Source organism: Salvelinus sp. IW2-2015, unplaced genomic scaffold (assembly GCF_002910315.2).
Source record: "Salvelinus sp. IW2-2015 unplaced genomic scaffold, ASM291031v2 Un_scaffold1625, whole genome shotgun sequence".
In the NCBI taxonomy this organism is placed as follows: Eukaryota; Metazoa; Chordata; class Actinopteri; order Salmoniformes; family Salmonidae; genus Salvelinus; species Salvelinus sp. IW2-2015.
Genome location: NW_019943043.1, coordinates 39,899 through 62,832, shown reverse-complemented (window position 1 = coordinate 62,832; position 22,934 = coordinate 39,899). Strand labels below are relative to the sequence as shown.

Below are 22,934 nucleotides of genomic sequence, written 5' to 3'. Positions count from 1 at the left end.
TTTACTGAGGAGTAGCTTCTGTCTGGCCACTCTACCATGAAGGCCTTGATTGGTGGAGTGCTGCAGAGATGGTTGTCCTTCTGGAAGGTTCTCCCATCTCCACAGAGGAYGCTTGTATAATTGTGTATGAGTAATGGTCAAGTCGAGTATTTATTTAGGAATGGTATAGGTGTATAAGAGACAGGTATAATTGTGTATGAGTAATGGTCAAGTCGAGTATTTATTTAGGAATGGTATAGGCTCAATGCATAAGTCTATACGAGTGTTAGCTGCACCATATCAAGCAGATAATGTAGCATTGTGAACGACTTGTTCAGTCAACAGTAGGTGGCMGCAATCACACCAATGGCATTTTATTTCCTGCTGGAAGGTAAATAGGTTGACGAATGGCAAGGTGATGAGGTCATTAATCACTTACACCGTCGCCCTTGCCTCCGTGAGAACCCTGGGGTCCAGGCAGGCCTCTGTCTCCCTTCTCTCCCTGCTCGCCAGMGGGTCCGATCAGACCGATCAGACCWGGATGACCCTGTAGGACACAAACAAACAAGAGCAGTAAGGATTGGGACCATTGAGAACACACATGATACTTACAGTAAAACCGTTTAGAAGACGATTCCATGCCTGTCACCAGTACAACCCTGCTATAGCTGTCACCAGTACAACCCTGCTATAGCTGTTACCATTCCATCAAGTAAAATACAAAATCGAAACACTCATTCTACACATCTGAAATCATTTTCACAGATTTTTTTTTATTTTCTTCGACTGACAAAATAGTTGCCCAGAATTTCTCTAAATGTAACTGAGGACAATATCCACAACAACGTCTGGAAAATATGAGTGCCCTCTTCAGTCACATTGATCTGAAAACATGAAAAATGGCCACACAAATGAAAATGAAGAGCTGCCAATCCTGCTCTCAACATTTGTGGATGGCCATAACAGCAGTTTCCTGCGCTTCATTACTGACTTTAAATTCACGGGCAGATCTGACGCTCTGCATCAAATGGTGCCGGCAATGTGGTAGGGTCCTATTCAATTCAAACTGGCTACCAGATTTCTCCAAATGTCACTTTTAGTTTGCTGCATATTCGGAGTAACTTTGAGTTTCAAACACAAGTTGTATCGAATCACATGAATTTAAATGTATTGCTCAACCGAAATATTTAGTTAGACCTTTCTAGAGAACCTGGTCATAAGGTTTAGATGAGTGGAAGGTCCAATCCCAGCCACGCTCATGGCCATCGTCTCCAACCCACTACAGGTTAAACTCCCAACCCCTTCTCGGATCGGAGAAATCAAATCAATAAGTTCTTTAGGAGGGGAAATTGAGGCGGGCTCACCTTTTCACCCTTGGTGCCGGGGTCACCCTTCAGACCTGGGAGACCAGGGGGTCCCTAATTATCACAGAGACAAGATGGTTAGACATCAATTACACCACCTCGGGAGAGAAAGAACGGAAGGAAAAAATACCTAGAGAGAGACAATGAGATGGACAACTAGAGAGAGAGTAATTAGAGAGAGAGAGCACTATAAAAGAGAGAGATAGAGAGAGAGAGAGAAGAGAGTGAGAGAGAGGAGAGGAGACTTTTTGACTTTTTGTCTTTCTTTACTGAAACTTTCTCATTTCATTTAAACCCCCCCCCCCCCTTTAAAAATAAAACACTAAATATATCCTGTACTGCATACATGTACCATACTCACCTTTCCATCTACCACATGATACAAACCAACTCACAACATCACCAACAACAATACCCAAACAAACAATACCACAAACAACAACACCACACCAAAACAACTACCACTTCTACACCGTATATCCAAAACATTTTCCCCAGCTATACAGACAGCCCCCCCAAACACACCATATCCCTGAACCATCTTCCCCACGCTATACAGACAGCCCCCCCCCCCCCCCCAACACACCATATCTCCTGAAAACATCTCCACAACTTTTATCATTCTATAGAAGTCAAACTCAACCCTAAGGCGCGCAGAGACCATCCCATTAAATACTAGTAAAGGGTCTGTTATCCCCCGACCTTTGACCTGTTCTCCTTGTTAGCCAAATAGCCCAACTTCGCCTGAGCAAACAAATTCAACAAAAACACATTTGGCCTTCTCCATCCGGCACGACAGAGATGGCCGCCTCGCTTTGCGTTCCTAGGAAACTATGCAGTATTTAGTTTTTTACGTGTTATTTCTTACATTGGTACCCCAGGTAATCTTAGGTTTATTACATACAGTCGGGAGGAACTACTGAATATAAGAGCAACGTCAACTCACCATCATTACAACCAGGAAATATGACTTTCCCGAAGCGGATCCGTGTTTTGCCTTCCACCCAGGACAATGGATCTGATCCCAGCCGGCGACCTAACAACGAGCCGTAAAAGGGGCAAACGAAGCGGTCTTCTGGTCAGGCTCCGGAGACGGGCACATCGCGCACCACTCCCTAGCATACTACTCGCCAATGTCCAGTCTCTTGACAACAAGGTTGATGAAATCCAAGCAAGGGTTGCCTTCCAGAGAGACATCAGAGACTGTAACGTTCTTTGCTTCACGAAAACATGGCTCACTCGAGAGACGCTATCGGAGTCGGTGCAGCCAGCTGGTTTCTTCACGCATCACGCCGACAGAAACAAGCATCTTTCTGGTAAGAAGAGGGGCGGGGGTGGGGGTATGCCTTATGATTAACGAGACGTGGTGTGATCATAACTACATACAGGAACTCAAGTCCTTCTGTCACCTGACTTAAATTCCTCACAATCAAATGTCGACCGCATTATCTACCAAGGGAATTCTCTTCGATTATAATCACAGCCGTATATATTCCCCCCACAGCAGACACATCGATGGCCCTGAACGAACTTTATTTGACTCTATGTAAACTGGAAACCACATATCCTGAGGCTGCATTCATTGTAGCTGGGGATTTTAACAAGGCTAATCTGAAAACAAGACTCCTAAATTCTAAGAGCGTCTGCTAAATGACTTAAATGTAAAATGTATCAGCATATTGATTGCGCAACCAGGGCTGGTAAAACCCTGGATCATTGTTATTCTAACTTCCGCGATGCATATAAGGCCCTCCCCCGCCCTCCTTTCAGAAAAGCTGACCACGACTCCATTTTGTTGCTTCCAGCCTCAGACAGAAACTAAAACAAGAAGCTTCCGCAATCTGATTCCACGCTTCAAGACTCTTCGATCACGTGGATTGGGATATGTTCCGCATTGCGTCCAACAACACCATTGACGAATACGCTGATTCGGTGAGCGAGTTCATTAGAAAGTGCATCGGCGATTGCGTATGCACAACAACTATTAAAACATTCCCAAACCAGAAACCTTGGATTGATGGCAGCATTCGAGCGAAACTGAAAGCGCGAACCACTGCTTTTAACCATGCAAGGTGACCGGAAACATGACCGAATACAAACAGTGTAGCTATTCCCTCCGCAAGGCAATCAAACAAGCTAAGCGTCAGTATGAGACAAAGTAGAGTTGCAATTCAACGGCTCAGACACAAGAGGTATGTGGCAGGGTCTACAGTCAATCACTGATTACAAAAAGAAAACCAGCCCCATCGCGGCCAGGATGTCTTGCTCCCAGACAGACTAAATAACTTTTTTGCTCGCTTTGAGGACAATACAGTGCCACTGACACGGCCCGCTACCAAAACCTGCGGACTCTCCTTCACTGCAGCTGACGTGTGTAAAACATCTAAACGTGTTAACCCTCCGCAAGGCTGCAGGCCAGACGGCATCCCGAGCCGCGTCCTCAGAGCATGCTCAGACCAGCTGGCTGGTGTGTTTACAGACATATTCAATCAATCCTTATCCCAGTCTGCTGTTCCCACATGCTTCAAGAGGGCCACATTGTTCCTGTTCCCAAGAAAGCTAAGGTAACTGAGCTAAACGACTACCGCCCCGTAGCACTGACTTCCGTCATCATGAAGTGCTTTGAGAGACTAGTCAAGGACCATATCACCTCCACCCTACCTGACACCCTAGACCCACTCCAATTTGCTTACGCCCCAATAGGTCCACAGACGACGCAATCGCAACCACCTGCCCTAACCCATCTGGACAAGAGGAATACCTATGTGGAATGCTGTTCATCGACTACAGCTCAGCATTTAACGCCATAGTACCCTCCAAACTCGTCATCAAGCTCGAGACCCTGTGCAACTGGGTACTGGACTTCCTGACGGGCCGCCCCCAGGTGGTGAGGGTAGGTAACAACACTCCCACCCCGCTGATCCTCAACACTGGGGCCCCACAAGGGTGCGTTTTCAGCCCTCTCCTGTACTCCCTGTTCACCCACGACTGCGTGCCCTGCACGCCTCCAACTCAATCATCAAGTTTGCGGATGACACTACAGTGGTAGGCTTGATTACCAACAACGACGAGACGGCCTACAGGGAGGAGGTGAGGGCCCTCGGAGTGTGATGTCAGAAAAATAACCTCACACTCAACGTCAACAAAACAAGGAGATGATTGTGGACTTCAGGAAACAGCAGAGGGAGCACCCCCCTATCCACATCGACGGGACAGTGGTAGAGAGGGTAGTAAGTTTTAAGTTCCTCGGCGTACACATCACGGACAAACTGAATTGGTCACCCACACAGACAGCGTTGTGAAGAAGGCGCAGTAGCGCCTCTTCAACCTCAGGAGGCTGAAGAAATTCGGCTTGTCACCAAAAGCACTCAAACTTCTACAGATGCACAATCGAGAGCATCCTGTCGGGCTGTATCACCCTGGTACGGCAACTGCTCCGCCACAACCGTAAGGCTCTCCAGAGTGTAGTGAGGTCTGCACAACGCATCACTGGGGGCAAACTACCTGCCCTCCAGGACACCTATACCACCTGATGTCACAGGAAGGCATAAAGATCATCAAGGACAACAACCACCCGAGCCACTGCCTGTTCACCCCGCTATCATCCAGAAGGCGAGGTCAGTACAGGTGCATCAAAGCAGGGCCGAGAGACTGAAAAACAGCTTTATTCTCAAGGCCATCAGACTGTTAAACAGCCACCATTAACATCGTGTGGCTACTGCCAACATACTGACTCAACTCCAGCTCACTTTAATAATGAAAATTGATGGAAATTGATCAAAAATGTATCACTAGCCACTTTAAACAATGCCACTTAATATAATGTATATGTATATACTGTACTCTATATCATCTACTGCATCTTGCCATCTGTATGTAATACATGTATCACTAGCCACTTTAAACTATGCACTTTTATGTTTACATACCCTACATTACTCATCTCATATGTATATACTGTACTAGATACCATCTACTGCATCTTGCCTATGCAGTTCTGTACCATCACTCATTCATATATCTTTATGTACATATTCTTTATCCCTTTACACTTGTGTGTATAAGGTAGTAGTTGTGGAATTGTTAGGTTAGATTACTCGTTGGTTATTACAGCATTATCGGAACTAGAAGCACAAGCATTTCGCTACACTCGCATTAACATCTGCTAACCATGTGTATGTGACAAATAAAACATTTGATTTGATTATGGATAGGGGGCAGCATTTTCACGTTTGGATGAAAAGCATGCCCAGAGTAAACGACCTGCTACTCAGTCCCAGTTGCTAATATATGCATATTATTAGTAGATTTGGATAGAAAACTCTCTGAAGTTTCTAAAACTGTTTGAATGATGTCTGTGAATATAACAGAACTCATTATGGCAGGCAAAAACCTGAGAAATAAATCCAACCAGGAAGTGGGAAATCTGAGGTTGGTCGTTTTTCAACTCATTCCCTATTGAAGATACAGTGGGATATGGGTCATGTTGCACTTCCTAAGGCATCCACTAGATGGCAACAGTCTTTAGAACCTTGTCTGATGCTTCTACTGTGAAGTGGGGCCGAATGAGAGGGGAATGAGTCAGAGGTCTGCCAGCAGCCACGAGCTGGTCACACGCATTCACATAAGAGGTAGCTCCAGTTCCATTTGCTTTTCTGAAGACAAAGGAATTCTCCGGTTGGAACATTATTGAAGATTTATGTTAAAAACATCCTAAAGATTGATTCTATACTTAGTTTGACATGTTTCTACGACCTGTAATATAACTTTTTGGACTTTTCGTCCGTACTCTCCGCTGGATTTGCACGCGCATCGTGAGTTTGGATTTGTTAACCAAACGCGCTAACAAAAATAGGTATTTGGACATAAATGGTGAACTTTATGGAACAAATCAAACATTTATTGTGGAACTGGGATTCCTGGGAGTGCATTTTGACGAAGATCATCAAAGGTAAGTGAATATTTATAATGCTATTTCTGACTTATGTCAGCCAACATGGCGGATATCTTCTTGGGTTGTGTTGGTCTCTGAGCTCCGTACTCAGATTATTGCATGGTTTTCTTTTTCCGTAAAGTTTTTTTGAAATCTGACACAGCGGTTGCATTAAGGAGAAGCATATCTTTAAATATGTGAATAACACTTGTTTCTTTTATCAATGTTTATTATGAGTATTTCTGTGATTTGATGTGGCTCTGTGTAAATTCACGGGATGTTTTGGAGGCAAAGCCAAATGTAAACAGATTTTTGGATATAAATATGCACATTATCGAACAAAACATACATGTATTGTGTAACATGATGTCCTATGAGTGTCATCTGATGAAGATCATCAAAGGTTAGTGATTCATTTTATCTATATTTCTGCTTTTTGTGACTCCTATCTTTGGCTGGAAAATGGCTGTGTTTTTTTGACTTGGCCCTGAACTAACATAATCATATGTTGTGCTTTTGTTGTAAAACCTTTTTGAAATCGGACATGATGGGTAGATTAACAAGATGTTTAATCTTTAATTTGCTGTATTGGACTTGTTAATGTTTGAAAGTTACATATTTCTAAAAAATACTTTTGAATTTCCAGCGCTGCCTTTTCAGCGGAATGTTGTAGAGGGGTTCCGTTAGCGGAACGCCTGCACTAGAAAGGTTAACGGCATCTGCCTGAAAACCTGTTGACAGTTCACGAAAACCGCGAGCAAACTTACCAAAACAACTAAGCTCTTTCCTGATTTGATCATTCGTAAAAAACGGAGGCAAATTTGCAACTACCACTCTTGTCGAAGGGGTAGAGAGAGGTGAAATTGACACCAACACATCCCTTACAAATATTCCACTAGCAAGTAGCCTACCAACCAAATTTGCTCTTTTCATGAACACAACCGCAGCTGTGTTCATTCTAGAAGCAGAATGTATAAATTCAGCTCCTACCTGTTCACCGACCGCAAGCAGAACCTCCTCCACTTTAACTCCATTCTCAGGAACACACCTGAATCCATGCCGTATCGACAGCGTCTCCTCCGCGCTAGACTGAGAAGCCATCGCGCAAACCGCACCTTCAAAACACCAGAAAACTTACTCTGTCCTCTTCCACCCTAACTCTGAAAAAACCTGTGGATACTGCTAAAACACCAAGAAAAGGACAGAGCCCTCCACACCAAACACTCAAACTCCAAAAAACTCCCAGCATGCACTGCGAGAGGGAGAGAGAGAAGAGGGAGAGAGGAGAGGAGAGAGAGAGAGAGGAGAGCACTAGAGAAAGAGGGAGCGGGAGAGGGGGAGAGAGGGCTTATTATCTCTGCTGACCATAGGTCCAGGTGGGCCGTCTTGTCCAGAAGAACCAGGAAGTCCTTGTTCACCCTGAGAAGAGAAAAGCCATCCAATTATAGTCCAGCATTACAATCTTCTGTAACTCCCATGGCCTCATATTGATTTCCTGTGCCCGGCACCATGATTCATTGCAGGAATACCACAAAAAAGTGTGTTTGAATAAACAACAGAAATGTATAAAGTACAAGCCAAATGGGACTATCGATTATTCCATGAGCACTGTTGTCAGACGGCTTTAGGACTGTTTGGTCTCTCTCTGTGTGTGTGTGTGTGTGTGTGTGTGTGTGTGTGTGTGTGTACGTGTGCATGTGAATTTAAGGAAAGATGATGAACTTAGGATCTCAGACTTACAACGGGGCCGGGGATTCCACGCAGACCTTCTGGACCGGGCTTTCCTGAGGGCCCCTGTGGGCCGACTGGGCCAGTTTTACCTGGGGGTCCCTCGGCTCCAGACTCACCCTATAGTTAAGGACAAGACTGTCACAATGACACAACTCTAGATGCTCTCTGTGTAATGACAATGTGTCTGTCTAGCAGGTAAACAACATGTCTTTATGTGTTCTGGATCTCTCTATGTGTTCTGGGTCTCTCTATGTGTTCTGGATCTCTTTATGTGTTCTGGATCTCTTCATGTGTTCTGGATCTCTATATGTGTTTGGGTCTCTTTATGTGTTCTGGATCTCTCTATGTGTTCTGGGTCTCTCTATGTGTTCTGGGTCTTCTCTATGTGTTCTGTCCTCATGTGTTCTGGGTCTCTCTATGTGTTCTGGATCTCTCTTAATGTGTTCTGGATCTCTTTATGTGTTCTAGGTCTCTCTCTATGTTGTTCTGGATCTCTCTATGTGTTCTGGGTCTCTCTATGTGTTTCTGGATCTCTTTATGTGTTCTGGATTCTTTATGTGTTCTAGGTCTCTTTATGTGTTCTGGATCTCTATATGTGTTTGGGTCTCTTTATGTGTTCTGGATCTCTATATGTGTTCCGGTTCTCTATATGTGTTCTGGATCACTTTATGTGTTCTAGATCTCTTCATGTGTTCTGGGTCTCTTTATGTGTTCGGATCACTTTATGTGTTCTGGACTCCTATATGTGTTCTGGCTCTCTTTATGTGTTCTGGATCTCTTTATGTGTTCTGGATCTCTTTATGTGTTCTGGATCTCTATATGTGTTCCGGTTCTCTATATGTGTTCTGGATCACTTTATGTGTTTCTAGATCTCTTCATGTGTTCTGGGTCACTTTATGTGTTCTGGATCACGTTATGTGTTCTGGATCTCTATATGTGTTCTGGCTCTCTTATGTGTTCTGGATCTCTTTATGTGTTCTGGATCTCTCTATGTGTTCTGGGTCTCTCTATGTGTTCTGGGTCTCTCTATGTGTTCTGGTCCTCTATGTGTTCTGGGTCTCTCTATGTGTTCTGGATCTCTCTATGTGTTCTGGATCTCTTTATGTGTTCTGGATCTCTATATGTGTTCTGGTCTCTTTTATGTGTTCTGGCTCTCTTTACGTGTTCTGGATCTCTTTACGTGTTCTGGCTCTCTTTACGTGTTCTGGATCTCTTTACGTGTTCTGGATCTCTTCATGTGTTCTGGATCTCTTTTATGTGTTCTAGACTTCTTTTATGTGTTCTGGATCCTTTATGTGTCTGGATCTCTATATGTGTTCTGGATCTCTATATGTGTTCTGGATCTCTATATGTGTTCTAGATCTCTTTATGTGTTCTAGATCTCTTTATGTGTTCTGGATCTCTATATGTGTTCTAGATCTCTATATGTGTTCTAGATCTCTTTACGTGTTCTGGATCTCTTCATGTGTTCTGGATCTCTATATGTGTTCTGGATTTCTTTATGTGTTCTAGATCTCTTTATGTGTTCTGGATCTCTATATGTGTTCTGGATCACTTTATGTGTTCTGGATCACTTTAATGTGTTCTAAGATCTCTTTATGTGTTTAGATCTCTTTTATGTGTTCTAGATCTCTTTGTGTGTTCTAGATCTCTTTGTGTGTTCTAGATCTCTTTATTGTTCTAGATCTCTTTGTGGTAAATAATGATCTAACCCCTAAACAACAGATGAGAGACTGGGTTCTTATGCACTTCACGTCCTTGTCGTGCGTAGTGTCAATGAGACATTCCTTCTACTGCGTTGAGCTTCAGGTGACTATAGCCTAGTCTTATGTTCACAGAGCAGCATAGATAACATCTGGAGGGTTTAGGTAACAATGGGACTCTGTGATTGATGTGAACAAACAATGCCCAGTCTCAACCATAGCAGAGTGGGAGAGGCCCTAGAGACAAACTGGCAAACAGATGTGACCAGTGTTCAAGAGCTAGATACAGCACAGTACGTTTCGGACAAATTAGGTACAACAATATAAACACATTAAAAACACACAACTGAATCTTACAGCTAAAATAAGGCTGTGAGTCCATACATTTCAATCTGATCTAGTGGAAAACCTACAAAACTCCCCGACTTCCTGGGGGTTTGTGTTTGGGTTAAATTTGGGAGGAGGGGAAGAGAGATTAAAGGACAGGGAAGAGGGGACAGGGCATTGAGGGATGAGTGGGGAGGGATGGTGGAGAGGAGAGTGAGAGGGATAGGTGGAGAGGTGAGGGAAAAGGGAAGAGGGGACAGGGATCAAGGGGAGAGGGATGAGTTGGGGAGGGATACCTGGAGAGGGATGAGTGGAGAGGGATGAGTGGAGAGGGAAGAGGGTGGAGGGTGAAGGTGGAGGGTGAGGGAACAGGGAAGTGGGGGCATGGGGCATGGGGGTTTGCTGTGGAGTCTGGAGTTCTTGCTGCTCTCTGGGTAAAGGCTGAATTGATTTTGTAGGTTACCTTGGTGCCCTTCTCTCCTTGTCTACCCTCTGTACCGGCAGATCCTGGGGGGCCCTGGGGAAGATGAGAAGACACGCTTTAGTATCACACAGCAGTGTGTTCGTGTGTGTGTGTGTGTGTGCATGCATGAGCATTAATAATGTTTGTGAGTGTTTGTTTATTAGTCTGTGCATGTCTGCATGTGCAGTCAACAACAACATTGTGAGGGCAGTAATTCAGGTCAATTGTAACAAATCGTTACAGTGAAATACATCCGTTGGACATCAATCAAACACACCAGTAAGAACCCAGAGTTGTGTTTGTAGTGAAATATTTCACTGAGTACTGAGGAAATAAGAAGTTGCTTGAACAAACTTTTGGCTACCTGGCTGAACTTGAAGATGAAAAATAAACAAATACTAGACATAGTAATATTGACATTTTAGTCCTTCAACAGATGCTCTTATCCAGAGCGACTTACAGTACTAAGTAGTGAGTGCATACATTTGACACCGGTCCCCCGAAGGAATTGAACCCAAGACCCTGGAGTTGCAAGTGCTCCATGCTCTAACAACTGAGTCACACAGGACCATAACACAACCTCTAAAATATTTCATTCCTGAATTAGGGGTTGAAAATGACAGTAATAAATCCATTAACCAGTTCATATCTACTAGTTTAGTATCCCCCCCCCCCGGGAACATCTACATTCAATCCAACACGGATGAAAACCAGAGTCTTAAATCAATCTCCTTGAAAAGTACACCTCAATCTACCCACAACATCTGCAAAGAAAAATCTGTTTGACTGAAAGGGAGTGTGGACATGCTTCATACCCATATAACAGAACTGCTTACACACACACACACACACACACACACACACACACACACACACACACACACACACACACACACCACACACAACACACACCACACACACACCTCTCTAGTCTCCGATCACTTCAAGGGTTTCCTGGTGATCTGTTCTTTTCTGGCCACCTCTCAGCCTAAGGCTGTCTCTTTCAACTATACAAGGGGTCCTCACATCAAAACCCCATGCAGTCACAGAGAGGCACACTTCTCTGATCAAGACAGCATGGTAAAGCAGGGATGGCAGCAGGGCTATGTGTTTTGACTGAGTTCCCATGTAGAGATGGCAGCAGGGTTAAGTGTTTTTACTGATGTAGAGATGTGGTCAAACAGGCTGTGTTGTTTTGACTGAGTTCCATTGTAGAAATGACAGCAGGGCTGTGTGTTTTGACTGAGTTTAATGTAGAAATGACAGCAGGGCTGTGTGTTTTGACTGAGTCCCATGTAGAGATGACAGCAGGGCTGTGTGTTTTGACTGAGTCCCCATGTAGAGATGACACAGGGCTGTGTGTTTTTGACTGAGTCCCCATGTAGAAGATGACAGCAGGGCTTGTGTGTTTTGACTGAGTTCCCATGTAGAAATGACAGCAGGGCTGTGTGTTTTGACTGAGTTCCTATGTAGAAATGACAGCAGGGCTGTGTGTTTTGACTGAGTTCCCATGTAGAAATGACAGCAGGGCTGTGTGTTTTGACTGAGTCCCATGTAGAGATGACAGCAGGGCTGTGTGTTTTGACTGAGTTCCCATGTAGAGATGACAGCAGGGCTGTGTGTTTTGACTGAGTTCCCATGTAGAAGATGACAGCAGGGCTGTGTTGTTTTGACTGAGTTCCCATGTAGAAATGACAGCAGGCTGTGTTTTTTGACTGAGTTCCATGTAAGAAATGACAGCAGGGCTGTGTGTTTTGACTGAGTTCCCATGTAGAATGACAGCAGGGCTGTGTGTTATGACTGATGTAGAGAGTGGTGAAACAGGGCTGTGTGTTATGACTGATGTAGAGATGTGGTGAAACAGGGCTGTGTGTTATGACTGATTAGAGATGTGGTGAAACAGGGCTGTGTGTTATGACTGATGTAGAGATGTGGTAAACAGGGCTGTGTGTTATGACTGATGTAGAATGTGTGAACAGGGCAGCATCGGGTTTGTTTCTCTGCTGTCACCGTCACTTGATGAGTTTGAGCGATAGCCAACATGATGCTACTTCTGGTTAACACCAAACTGCTGACTACCTACTGCAGTGGTCCTACTCTTCCAACCATATTCTGTTAACACCAAACTGCTGACTACCTACTGCAGTGGTCCCTACTCTTCCAACCATATTCTGTTAACACCAAACTGCTGACTACCTACTGCAGTGGTCCCTACTCTTCCAACCATATTCTGTTAACACCAAACTGCTGACTACCTACTGCAGTGGTCCCTACTCTTCCAACCATATTCTGTTAACACCAAACTGCTGACTCACTACTGCAGTGGTCCCTACTCTTCCAACCATATTCTGTTAACACCAAACTGCTGACTACCTACTGCAGTGGTCCTACTCTTCCAACCATATTCTGTTAACACCAAACTGCTGACTACCTACTGCAGTGGTCCACTCTTCCAACCATATTCTTGTTAACACCAAACTGCTGACTACCTACTGCAGTGGTCCCTCTCTTCCAACCATATTCTGTTAACACCAAACTGCTGACTAACTATTGCAGTGGTTCCTACTTTTCCATCCATATTCTGTTAACAGCCCAAACTGCTGACTACCTACTGCAGTGGTCCCTACTCTTCCAACCATATTCTGTTAACACCAAACTGCTTACTACCTACTGCAGTTGTCCAACTCTTCCAACCATATGAAATAGTATTGGGAATATTTGTGATCTGTTTGTTGTCTTGTCTTGGGGTAGTATAAATACAACAGCAGTCTAAAAAAACAAATGAACTACTCTAAACTGTAAATGGTATGTCTTTCCAGATAAATATCTATATTGAGACAAAAATCAAACCTTTAAGATAAAAACAAATAAGATTCAAATAAGTAAAGAATGTCTCTGGTGCTAAATGGATTGAGACAGTGCCTGAAGGAGCTGGAGAGAGATTTCAGCTTCATTTCAAATTGCTATAGGTAAACTGCTGAGGAAGTAAAAACACCCTGCAACGTTAAATGCAAAACAACTCTACCCCCAAATGACTGATTCAGGGGAGCAGAATGCCTGGGAGTTGCAGAAATCGTTCTAGGTAAACATTTTTTGGGGGAAGCAGATAAAATACTTGATGATGAAATAGCCGTTTTCCTAAAATAATCCCTTGGCCATTAGAAGCTGCATGTTGATATGATGCTAAATACTCTGAATATAAATTCCGTCGAGCACATTGCAAAAGCAATTGACGGTTTTTGTGTCTGCTGTAAATTGCAGCTATTTTAAGCTATTGGCCTGTGTCATAAAGCTGTTGCAGAAGATAGCGATTTCTTTGAGAAATGTGGGAGAATAATTGCCACTTTTCTTTTAAAGAAAGAATTTAACATCCATCAAAAAGGAAGTTCATGCACTATTTGGGATTCACTAATGTCGGGTGCTTTCAACTAATATTAGCCTACCATGAATGATGTTACACATTCCCAGGGAACGTCAAAGGGAACTTACAGAGCCTTCTGAAAGTTTTGAGACCCTTGATTTTTCCCACATGTRGTTACGTTAAATTCTCATTCCAAAATGTATTTAYAACAATAAATAATCATCAATCTACACACAATATCCAATAATGACAAAGCAGTACTTTACTCAGTACTTTGTCGAAGCACCTTTGGCAGTGATTAAGATCCTTGAGTCTTCTTGGGTATGACGCTACAAGCTTGGCACACCTGTATTTTGGGGCGTTTCTCCCATTCTTCTCTGCAGATCCTCTCATGCTCTGTCAGTTTGGATGGGGAGCGTAGCTGTACAGGTATTTTCAGGTCTCTCCAGAGATGTTCAATCGGGTTAAAGTTCGGGCTCTGGCTCAGCCACTCAAGGACAATCAGAGACTTGTCCTGAAGCCATTCCTGCATTGTCTTGGCTGTGTGCTTAGGGTCGTGGTCCTGTAGCAAGGTGAACCTTCGCCCCAGTCTGAGGTCCTGAGTACTCTGGAGCACGTTTTCATCAAGGATCTCTGTACTTTTCTCCGTTCATCTTTCCCTCGATCCTGACTAGTCTCCCAGTCCCTGCCGCTGAAAAACATCCCCACAGCATGATGCTGCCACCACCATGTTGCACTGTAGGAATGGTGGCAGGTTTCCTCCAGACGTGACGCTTGGCATTCATGCCAAAGAATTCAATCTTGGTTTCATCATACCAGAAAATCTTGTTTCTCATGGTCTGAGAGTCTTTAAGTGGCTTTTGGCAAACTCCTAGCGGGCTGTCATGTGCCTTTTACTGAGGAGTGGCTTCCGTCTGGCCACTCTACCATAAAMGCCTGATTGGTGGAGTGCTGCAGAGATGGTTGGCCTTCTGGAAGGTTCTCCTATCTCCACAGAGGAACTCTAAAGCTCTGTCAGAGGTACCATCGAGTTCTTGGTCACCTCCCTGACTAAGGCCCTTCTCCCCCTGATTGCTCAGTTTGGCCGGGCAGACAGCTTTAGGAAGCGTCTTGGTGGTTCCTAACTTCTTCCATTTAAGAATGATGGAGGCCACTGTGTTCTTGGGGACCTTCAATGCTGCAGATTTTTTTTTTTACACTTCCCCAGATCTGTGCCTCGACACAATCCTGTCTCAAAGCTCTACGGACAATTCCTTCGACCTCGTGGCTTGGTTTTTGCTCTGACATGCACTGTCAACTGTGGGATCTTATACAGACAGGTGTGTGCCTTTCCAAATCATGTCCAATCAATTTAATATACTACAGGTGGACTCCAATCAAGTTGTAAAAACATCTAAAGGATGATCAATGAAAACAGGATGCACCTGAGCTAAACTTCGAGTCTCATAGCAAAGGCTCTGAATACTTATGTACATACAGTATTTTTGTTTTCTACTTTTAATACATTTGCAAAAATGTCTAACAACCTGTTTTAACTTTATTATGGGGTATTGTGTGTAGATTGCTGAGGATTTTATTTATTTATTTTATTTATTTATTTTAATACATTTTAGATTAAGACTGTAACGTAACAAAATGGGGAGAAGGTGAAGGGGTCTGAATTCTTTCCGAAGGCACTGTACATGGTAGCAGCTTTATACAGTGAAGTCAGACATGATGCTCCTCTTTGGAAAAGGGTCATCATCATAACAAAAAGTATTTTAAATGCAAGCTACATCGTTATCTTTGCCTCAGAGACCAAAATGTCAGGAAAGTCAATTTTTACCGGTGAACTCAGTTGGTGACGGCTGACCTGCCTCCGTAATGACATCTCACTACACTACAACCATACAATCTAATGTTACCCCAAGACATCTGAGTAATGACATCTCACTACACAACAACCATACAATCGGCAAGTAGCCTAGTGGTTAGAGCGTTGGGCCAATAACCGAAAGGTTCGTGGCTCGAATCCCTGAGCTGACAGTATAAAAATCTGTCGATCTGGCCCTGAGCAAGGCAGTTAACCCAGTGTTCCCCAGGCACCGTAAGACGTGGARGTCGATTAAGGCAGCCCCCCTGCACCTCTCTGATTCAGAGGGGTTGGGTGAAATGCAGAAGACARATTTCAGTTGAAGGCAGTCAGTTGTAGATTCCTGTAGACGAGCCCCGAGGAGGGACAGATAGGGGTCTATGTCCTGAAAATACCCACATCATACCCCTCCCTTTCTGTTCTTCTAGCGTTATTCCATGGCTGTCAGTCAAAGTAGCCCAGATCAACAGTGTGTCAGGGGAGATTTCTCTCTCTCTCTAGACAGTAAATTCGTTTTGGTCCTGGTGCTTTTTCCCCTATTTTCCTCACAGACAAAAGAAAACAGAAGCAACAGTATTTCACAAAGCGTGCCGTGACTATGAAATTGATATACCATATATACAAAAGTATGMGGACACCACTTCAAATGAGTGGATTTGGCTATTTCAGGGCTACTTCAGCTACACCCGTTGCAGACAGGAGTCTAAAATCTAGCAGACAGCCGTGCAATCTCCATAGTAACATTTGCAGTAGAATGGCCTTATTGAAGAGCTCATTGACTTTCAACGTGGCACCGTCATAGGATGCCACATTTCCAACAAAGTCAGTTAGTCAAATTTCTGACCTGCTGGAGCTGCCCCGGTCAACTYTAAGTGCTGTTATTGTGAAGTGGAAACGTCTAGGAGCAACAACGGCTCAGCCGAGGAGTGGTAGGCCACACAAGCTCACAGAACGGGACCGGCGAGTGCTGAAGCACGAAGCGCGTAAAAATCGTCTGTCCTCAGTTGCAATACTCACTCCCAAATTCGAACAGCTCAGTGGGTTTTGAGATATCTTTAATTTCCATGTAGAGACAGCTCAGTGGGTTTTGAGATATCTTTAATTTCCATGTAGAGACAGCTCAGTGGGTTTTGAGATATCTTTAATTTCCATGTAGAGACAGCTCAGTGGGTTTTGAGATATCTTTAATTTACATGTAGAGACGGCTCAGTGACCGTGCAAATCCCAAATAGTTTTTCCTCGCCCACTTTTGATAATAATGAATCATTCAGACTTCTCCGGGMGGGGGGGGGGGTGTTGTATAGTTTGGATGGATCGTTTAGAGTAAAGAATTCTCACCTGATGACTCTGGGTTTAATCAACAATGACTTGGTGCATTTCTATGTCTAGTTTAAAAACAAGATGAATACAATACATAGAACTGTGTGTCAGTAGGTGTTGGATATGGGACAATGGGACTCGGTCCAAAAATCTAGGCCAAAACGGGATCAATGAGTTACCATTAAATCAAATCCAAATTGTATTAGTCACATGCGCCGAATACAACAAGCCTTAAAGGGAAATGCTTACTTACAAGCCTCTAACCAACAATGCAGTTTAAAAAAATATATGAATAAGAGATAAAAGCAAGAAGTAATTAAAGAGCWGCGGTAAAARAACAATAGCGAGACTATATATAAGGGGGTACCGGTACAGAGTCAATGTGCYGAGGCACCGGTTAGTCGAGGTAATATGTACATGTAGGTAGAGTTATTAATGTGACTATGCATAGATGATAACAACAGAGAGTAGCAACAGTGTAAAAAGGGGGGGCAAATGCAAATAGTAAAAACACACAATATAACGTACTATATTGTTCAATATTTTATCTGATATGAGTCAAAGTGATATTGACGTCTGTGGTGTGTTGGTTGTGATGATGATGAACACGATGATGAAGATGCTGAGACTTACTCTCTTGCCGGGGGGACCAGGGGGACCAGATTCACCAGATGGACCAGGGGGACCCTAGAGGACAGAAGACGTACAAAATAGAAGAAGAGACGAGGAACGAGAGTTTACGAGTCTTTGCAAAAAAAATTGAACACAGTCTGTTGTGAATAAAGGTATAGTAACGTGATATAGAGGATTAGTATTTGAAATCTGCAATGGATTGTCCAATATCCTAACAAATAGAGGAATATGTGACTACATATTGACATTCGACAGGTATGAATTCCAAAAGGTTTAACTGATCTCTACGAGTTGGAGTTAGACACCGGAGTCTGAAATATCGTGTCGCTTTTCACAATCAGCTTCATCCAATTATCTCAAAGTTAATTAGATGCAATCACAGCACATTTCGGGTTTACTTAAACAAATATTTGAACAACACAAATGAGAAAGTGGAGAATACAACTCTGAGCAGATAGGAATTAACAGATTTATTCAACTGCGTAATTTGGTTTATAGTGGAACTCTCCATTGTTATTTTAGAGAATTAAAAATGATTTTAAAGTTGAACTTCACTGAAACATTACAAAACCTTATTTTACTTTACCTTCAAATGACACTTCAAAATACCTTACTCTGATACCTTACACAATACCATACTCTGATACCTTACACAATACCCTACTCTGATACCTTACACAATACCACACTCTGATACCACATACTTTACAGTTTACAAAAACCCTTACGCTTTACAAAATACCTTACTCTGATACCTTAGATTTTAAACAATACCTTACTCTGATACCTTAGACTTTAAACAATACCTTACTCTGATACCTTGCACCTTACATACTACTTTACAATGTACATACTACCTTACTCTGATACCATACACTTCACATAATACATGACACGTTACTTAATCATTTACTTTGATACCTTACACTTTACATAATACATTACATATTACTTTATACAATACCTTAATTTGATACCTTACACTTTATATAACACTTTACTCTGATACCGTACACTTTAAAGAATACATTACAATTCAAATACCTTACTAAGATACCTTACACAATATCTTACTCTGATCCTTTACACTTTGCATAATACCTTACACAATAGCTTAAACTTTACACAATACCTTAATCTGATACTTTAAATGTTACATACACTTTACACAATACCTTACACTTTACATAATACCTTACATATTACCTTACACTTTACATAATACATTACATATTACATTACATATAACTTTACACAATACCTTACATATTACCTTACACTTTACATAATACATTACATATTACTTTACATAATACATTACATATAACTTTACATAATACATTACATATTACTTTACATAATACATTACATATAACTTTACACAATACCTTACTCTGATACCTTACACTTTGCATAACACTTTACACTTTACAAAATACCTTACCCTGATACCTTACACTTTACATAATACTTTACAATGTACATACTACCTTACTCTGATACCATACACTTCACATAATATATGACATGTTTCTTAATCATTTACTATGATACCTTACACTTCACACAATACTTTACTATAATACCTTACACTTTACATACTACATTACACTTGAAATAATACCTAACTCTCATACCTTTCACTTTACACAATACCTGTAACGGCAGCCTTCCTCCTCTTCAKGAGAAGAGAAGGTGTAGCAGGGATCAGACCAAACACGCAGCGTAGCCAGTGCTCAACATGTTTAATAGACGAAAAAATGTGAACACTTACAAAATAACAAATGTGGCAAAACCGCTACAGTCCTATCTGGTTCAGAGACAACACAAAGACAGGAAACAACCACCCACAATCCCCAACACAAAACAAGCCACCTATATATGATTCCCAATCAGAGACAACACAAAACACCTGCCTCTGATTGAGAACCATATTAGGCCAAACATAGAAACAGACAAACTAGACACACAACATAGAATGCCCACCCAGCTCACGTCCTGACCAACACTAAAACAAGCAACACACACAAGAACTATGGTCAGAACGTGACAATACCTTACACTCTACATAATACCGTACTCTGATAGCTTACGCTTTAAATAATATCTTATACTTTAAATAATACCTTACAGTTTACATAAAACCTTACTTTGATACCTTACATATTACATAATACATTACTCTGAGGCAAACACACACACACACACACACACACACAAACATGAACTCATTCCTATTGCTAAGAGTAAAAACTATTTTCTTCTATTTCCCAGCACTTGTAAATCTATTTACATTCGTAAAAGTGAATACATATATTGTTATTCACACACCCGAACAAAGGCTTCAATAATCAGATTTGCTGTTCATATTTCTAAACAAATTTTAAGAAATCTGTACTTGTCACGTTCGTTATAAGGATCGGACCAAGGCGCAGCGTGGTATGCGAACATTCTTATTTATTTAAAGAATGAAACACTGAACAAACTAACAAAACAACAAAACGAAACGCTATACAAACGATTGCTGACAGGCAACTAAACATAGACAAGATCCCACAAACACCAAAGGAAAATGGCTACCTAAATATGATCCCCAATCAGAGACAACGATTAACAGCTGCCTCTGATTGGGAACCATATCAGGCCACCATAGACATACAAATCACCTAGACCTACAAAAACCCTAGACATACACTGACCTAACCAAAATATAAAGAAAACAGAGATATCTAAGATCAGGGCGGGACAGTACTCATACACCAGATCTGAAGAAGTACATTGTACGACTCAATGTTCTCTATTGCAGGTACTTATTCACAAATGCAAGCTTATGGTAATGTATTACAGGCAAAGCACACAGGGGGTTGTATCGGTTATGTTGAATAGGATAGGCTAGGCTGTTCATATATAGACGATTAGGACAGACTAATGGCAAATGGTGATGGTAATGCTCTCATACAGTCGCCCACACTACCGTGCTGCAAATTGGATTTAAGAGCTGTGTAAAATGTTTGATTTTGTGTTAATATATTTATGACATATGGACTTACAGGTTGACCAGATTCACCATCCTCTCCTTTCTCTCCTGCAGAGCCATCAGTTCCCTAGAGAGAGAAGAAACACACATATACATATGAGATGGGTCACCGCAATCTGATTAAATTACAAATGGTCGCAGTGGGAGTCGCTTGACCAATACAGTACACATTATACGCATGTAACGGCATTACAGTCTGACTGACAGTGACGGCATCTAATAATACTGGTATCTTTACAGCTGAATTAGTTGAATAATAATACATTAAGGCATGAATCAAAGATGTGGTGCTTACAGCAACACCAGCTTCACCGGGTGGACCAGGGTCTCCAGGGAAACCAACCGGCCCCTGGAAGGTAAAGGAGAGACAGGAGAAAAAAAACATCAAAACGCGTATAATATATTTTATACTATTACACAATATTACAATATTCAACCTAAGTGGCCAAGGAAAAATATCTTGTTTGTTCCTAATGATTGTTGTAAATCTGATGATGAGAGGTTTAGCTCCCCCCCAACCATATCAACTGTCAATGGCACTTTGTGTAAAACTTGGCTCCTACATTCTACAAACAGTAATGTCAGCAAAGCWCTCGCCACAGTTCACTACTCCATTGAAAAAAGACAACATGTCTGAAAAACATGTACGTGGTTCTATCACCTAGAGCTGATGTCTTATGGGAGTAGAGAGTGACTCTTACAGGATTTCCCTTGGGTCCATCGTCTCCAGGGGGTCCTTTGGCACCTGCGGGTCCGGAAGCTCCAGGTGGTCCTGCCTCTCCTTGTCCTTTGTCTCGCTCTCTCCGCCTTCAGGTCCCTGTAGGAACAATAGATGGCATCAATATTCCTTCAGGTCCCTGTAGAAACAATAGATGGCATCAATATTCCTTAGGTCCCTGTAGAGAACAATAGATGGCATCAATATTCCTTCAGGTCCCTGTAGAGAACAATAATGGCATCAAATATTCTCAGGTCCCTGTAGAGAACAATAGATGGCATCAATATTCCTTCAGGTCCTGTAGAGAACAATTAGATGGCATCAATATTTTTTTAGGTCCCTGTAGAGAACAATAGATGGCATCAATATTCCTTTAGGTCCCTGTAGAGAACAATAGATGCGATCAATATTCCTTTAGGTCCCTGTAGAGAACAATAGATTGGCATCAAGTTTCCTTTAGGTCCTGTAGAGAACAATAGATGGCATCAATATTCTTTTAGGTCCCTGTTAGAGAACCAAAAGATGGCATCAATATTCCTTTAGGTCCCTGTAGAGAACAATAGATGCATCAATATATCCACTCTGCCACGTCAAACAGCCAGAAGCCACAGGGCTCTTCTCGCAGGTTGTACTTACCGATGTGGAATCATTGCGACCGATAGGTCGGGATTTTTTTACCTTGAACAACACAGCAGCTTTTTGGCATGTTTTGTTATTTTTTACAACAAAAAATGTACAATGAAGTTGGCTTTTACAAAAATGTTTGTTTCCCCCAATTGTGTTGGCGTGGTTCAGGGGAATTCATTCTTATGACCGTGAGTATCGACTCGGAGTATGATATATATTCAGGAATGATTTTAGTCATGGTTCTGGAATGTACTGAAGATTCCATTGGTACTGAGCTGCCTCCGGTTTTCACAATTTTAACCACAGTTATAACCATGTTAAAAGGTAACTGAGCTGGCCCATGAATACACCGTTATAACCATGTTAAAAAGGTACTGAGCTGCCTGAACTACACCGTTATACACCATTAAAAGGTACTGAGCTGCCTGAACTAACAAACACGATTATAACCATGTTAAAAAGGTACTGAGGCTGCCTGAACTACACCGTTATAACCTGTTAAAAGGTACTGAGCTGCCTGAACTACACCGTTATAACCATGGTAAAAGGTACGAGCTGCCTGAACTACTACACAGTTATAACCATGTTAAAAGGTACTGAGCTGCCTGAATACACGTATAACCATGTTAAAAGTACTGAGCTGCCTGAACATACACGTTATAACCATGTTAAAAGGACTGAGCTGCCTGAACTACAACAGTTATAACATGTTTAAAGGCTGAGCTGCCTGAACTACACAGTTTATAAAACCATGTTAGAAAATGTACTGGAGCTGTCTGAAAACTACACAGTTATAACCATGTTAAAGGGGACTGGAGCTGCCTGAACTACAAAAAACAGTTATAACCATGTTAAAAGGCACTAAGAGCTGCCTGAAACCTACAAC

At 42.2% G+C, this 22,934-nt stretch overlaps 1 protein-coding gene across 1 annotated transcript in view; it reads right to left on the bottom strand.

Moving 5' to 3' along the window:
* LOC112071505 (collagen alpha-1(XI) chain-like) overlaps positions 1–22,934 on the bottom strand; it is a 41,697-nt gene that overhangs the window by 12,490 nt on the left and 6,273 nt on the right. Inside the window, exons 4-12 of the mRNA XM_024138953.2 lie at positions 21,405–21,510; positions 20,999–21,052; positions 20,717–20,770; positions 17,667–17,720; positions 10,501–10,554; positions 8,017–8,124; positions 7,642–7,695; positions 1,344–1,397; positions 419–526 (exon numbers count right to left, since the gene is read on the bottom strand). Of these exons, the coding sequence (XP_023994721.2) occupies positions 419–526; positions 1,344–1,397; positions 7,642–7,695; positions 8,017–8,124; positions 10,501–10,554; positions 17,667–17,720; positions 20,717–20,770; positions 20,999–21,052; positions 21,405–21,510 (646 nt within the window). The remainder of the gene's footprint in view (positions 1–418; positions 527–1,343; positions 1,398–7,641; positions 7,696–8,016; positions 8,125–10,500; positions 10,555–17,666; positions 17,721–20,716; positions 20,771–20,998; positions 21,053–21,404; positions 21,511–22,934) is intronic.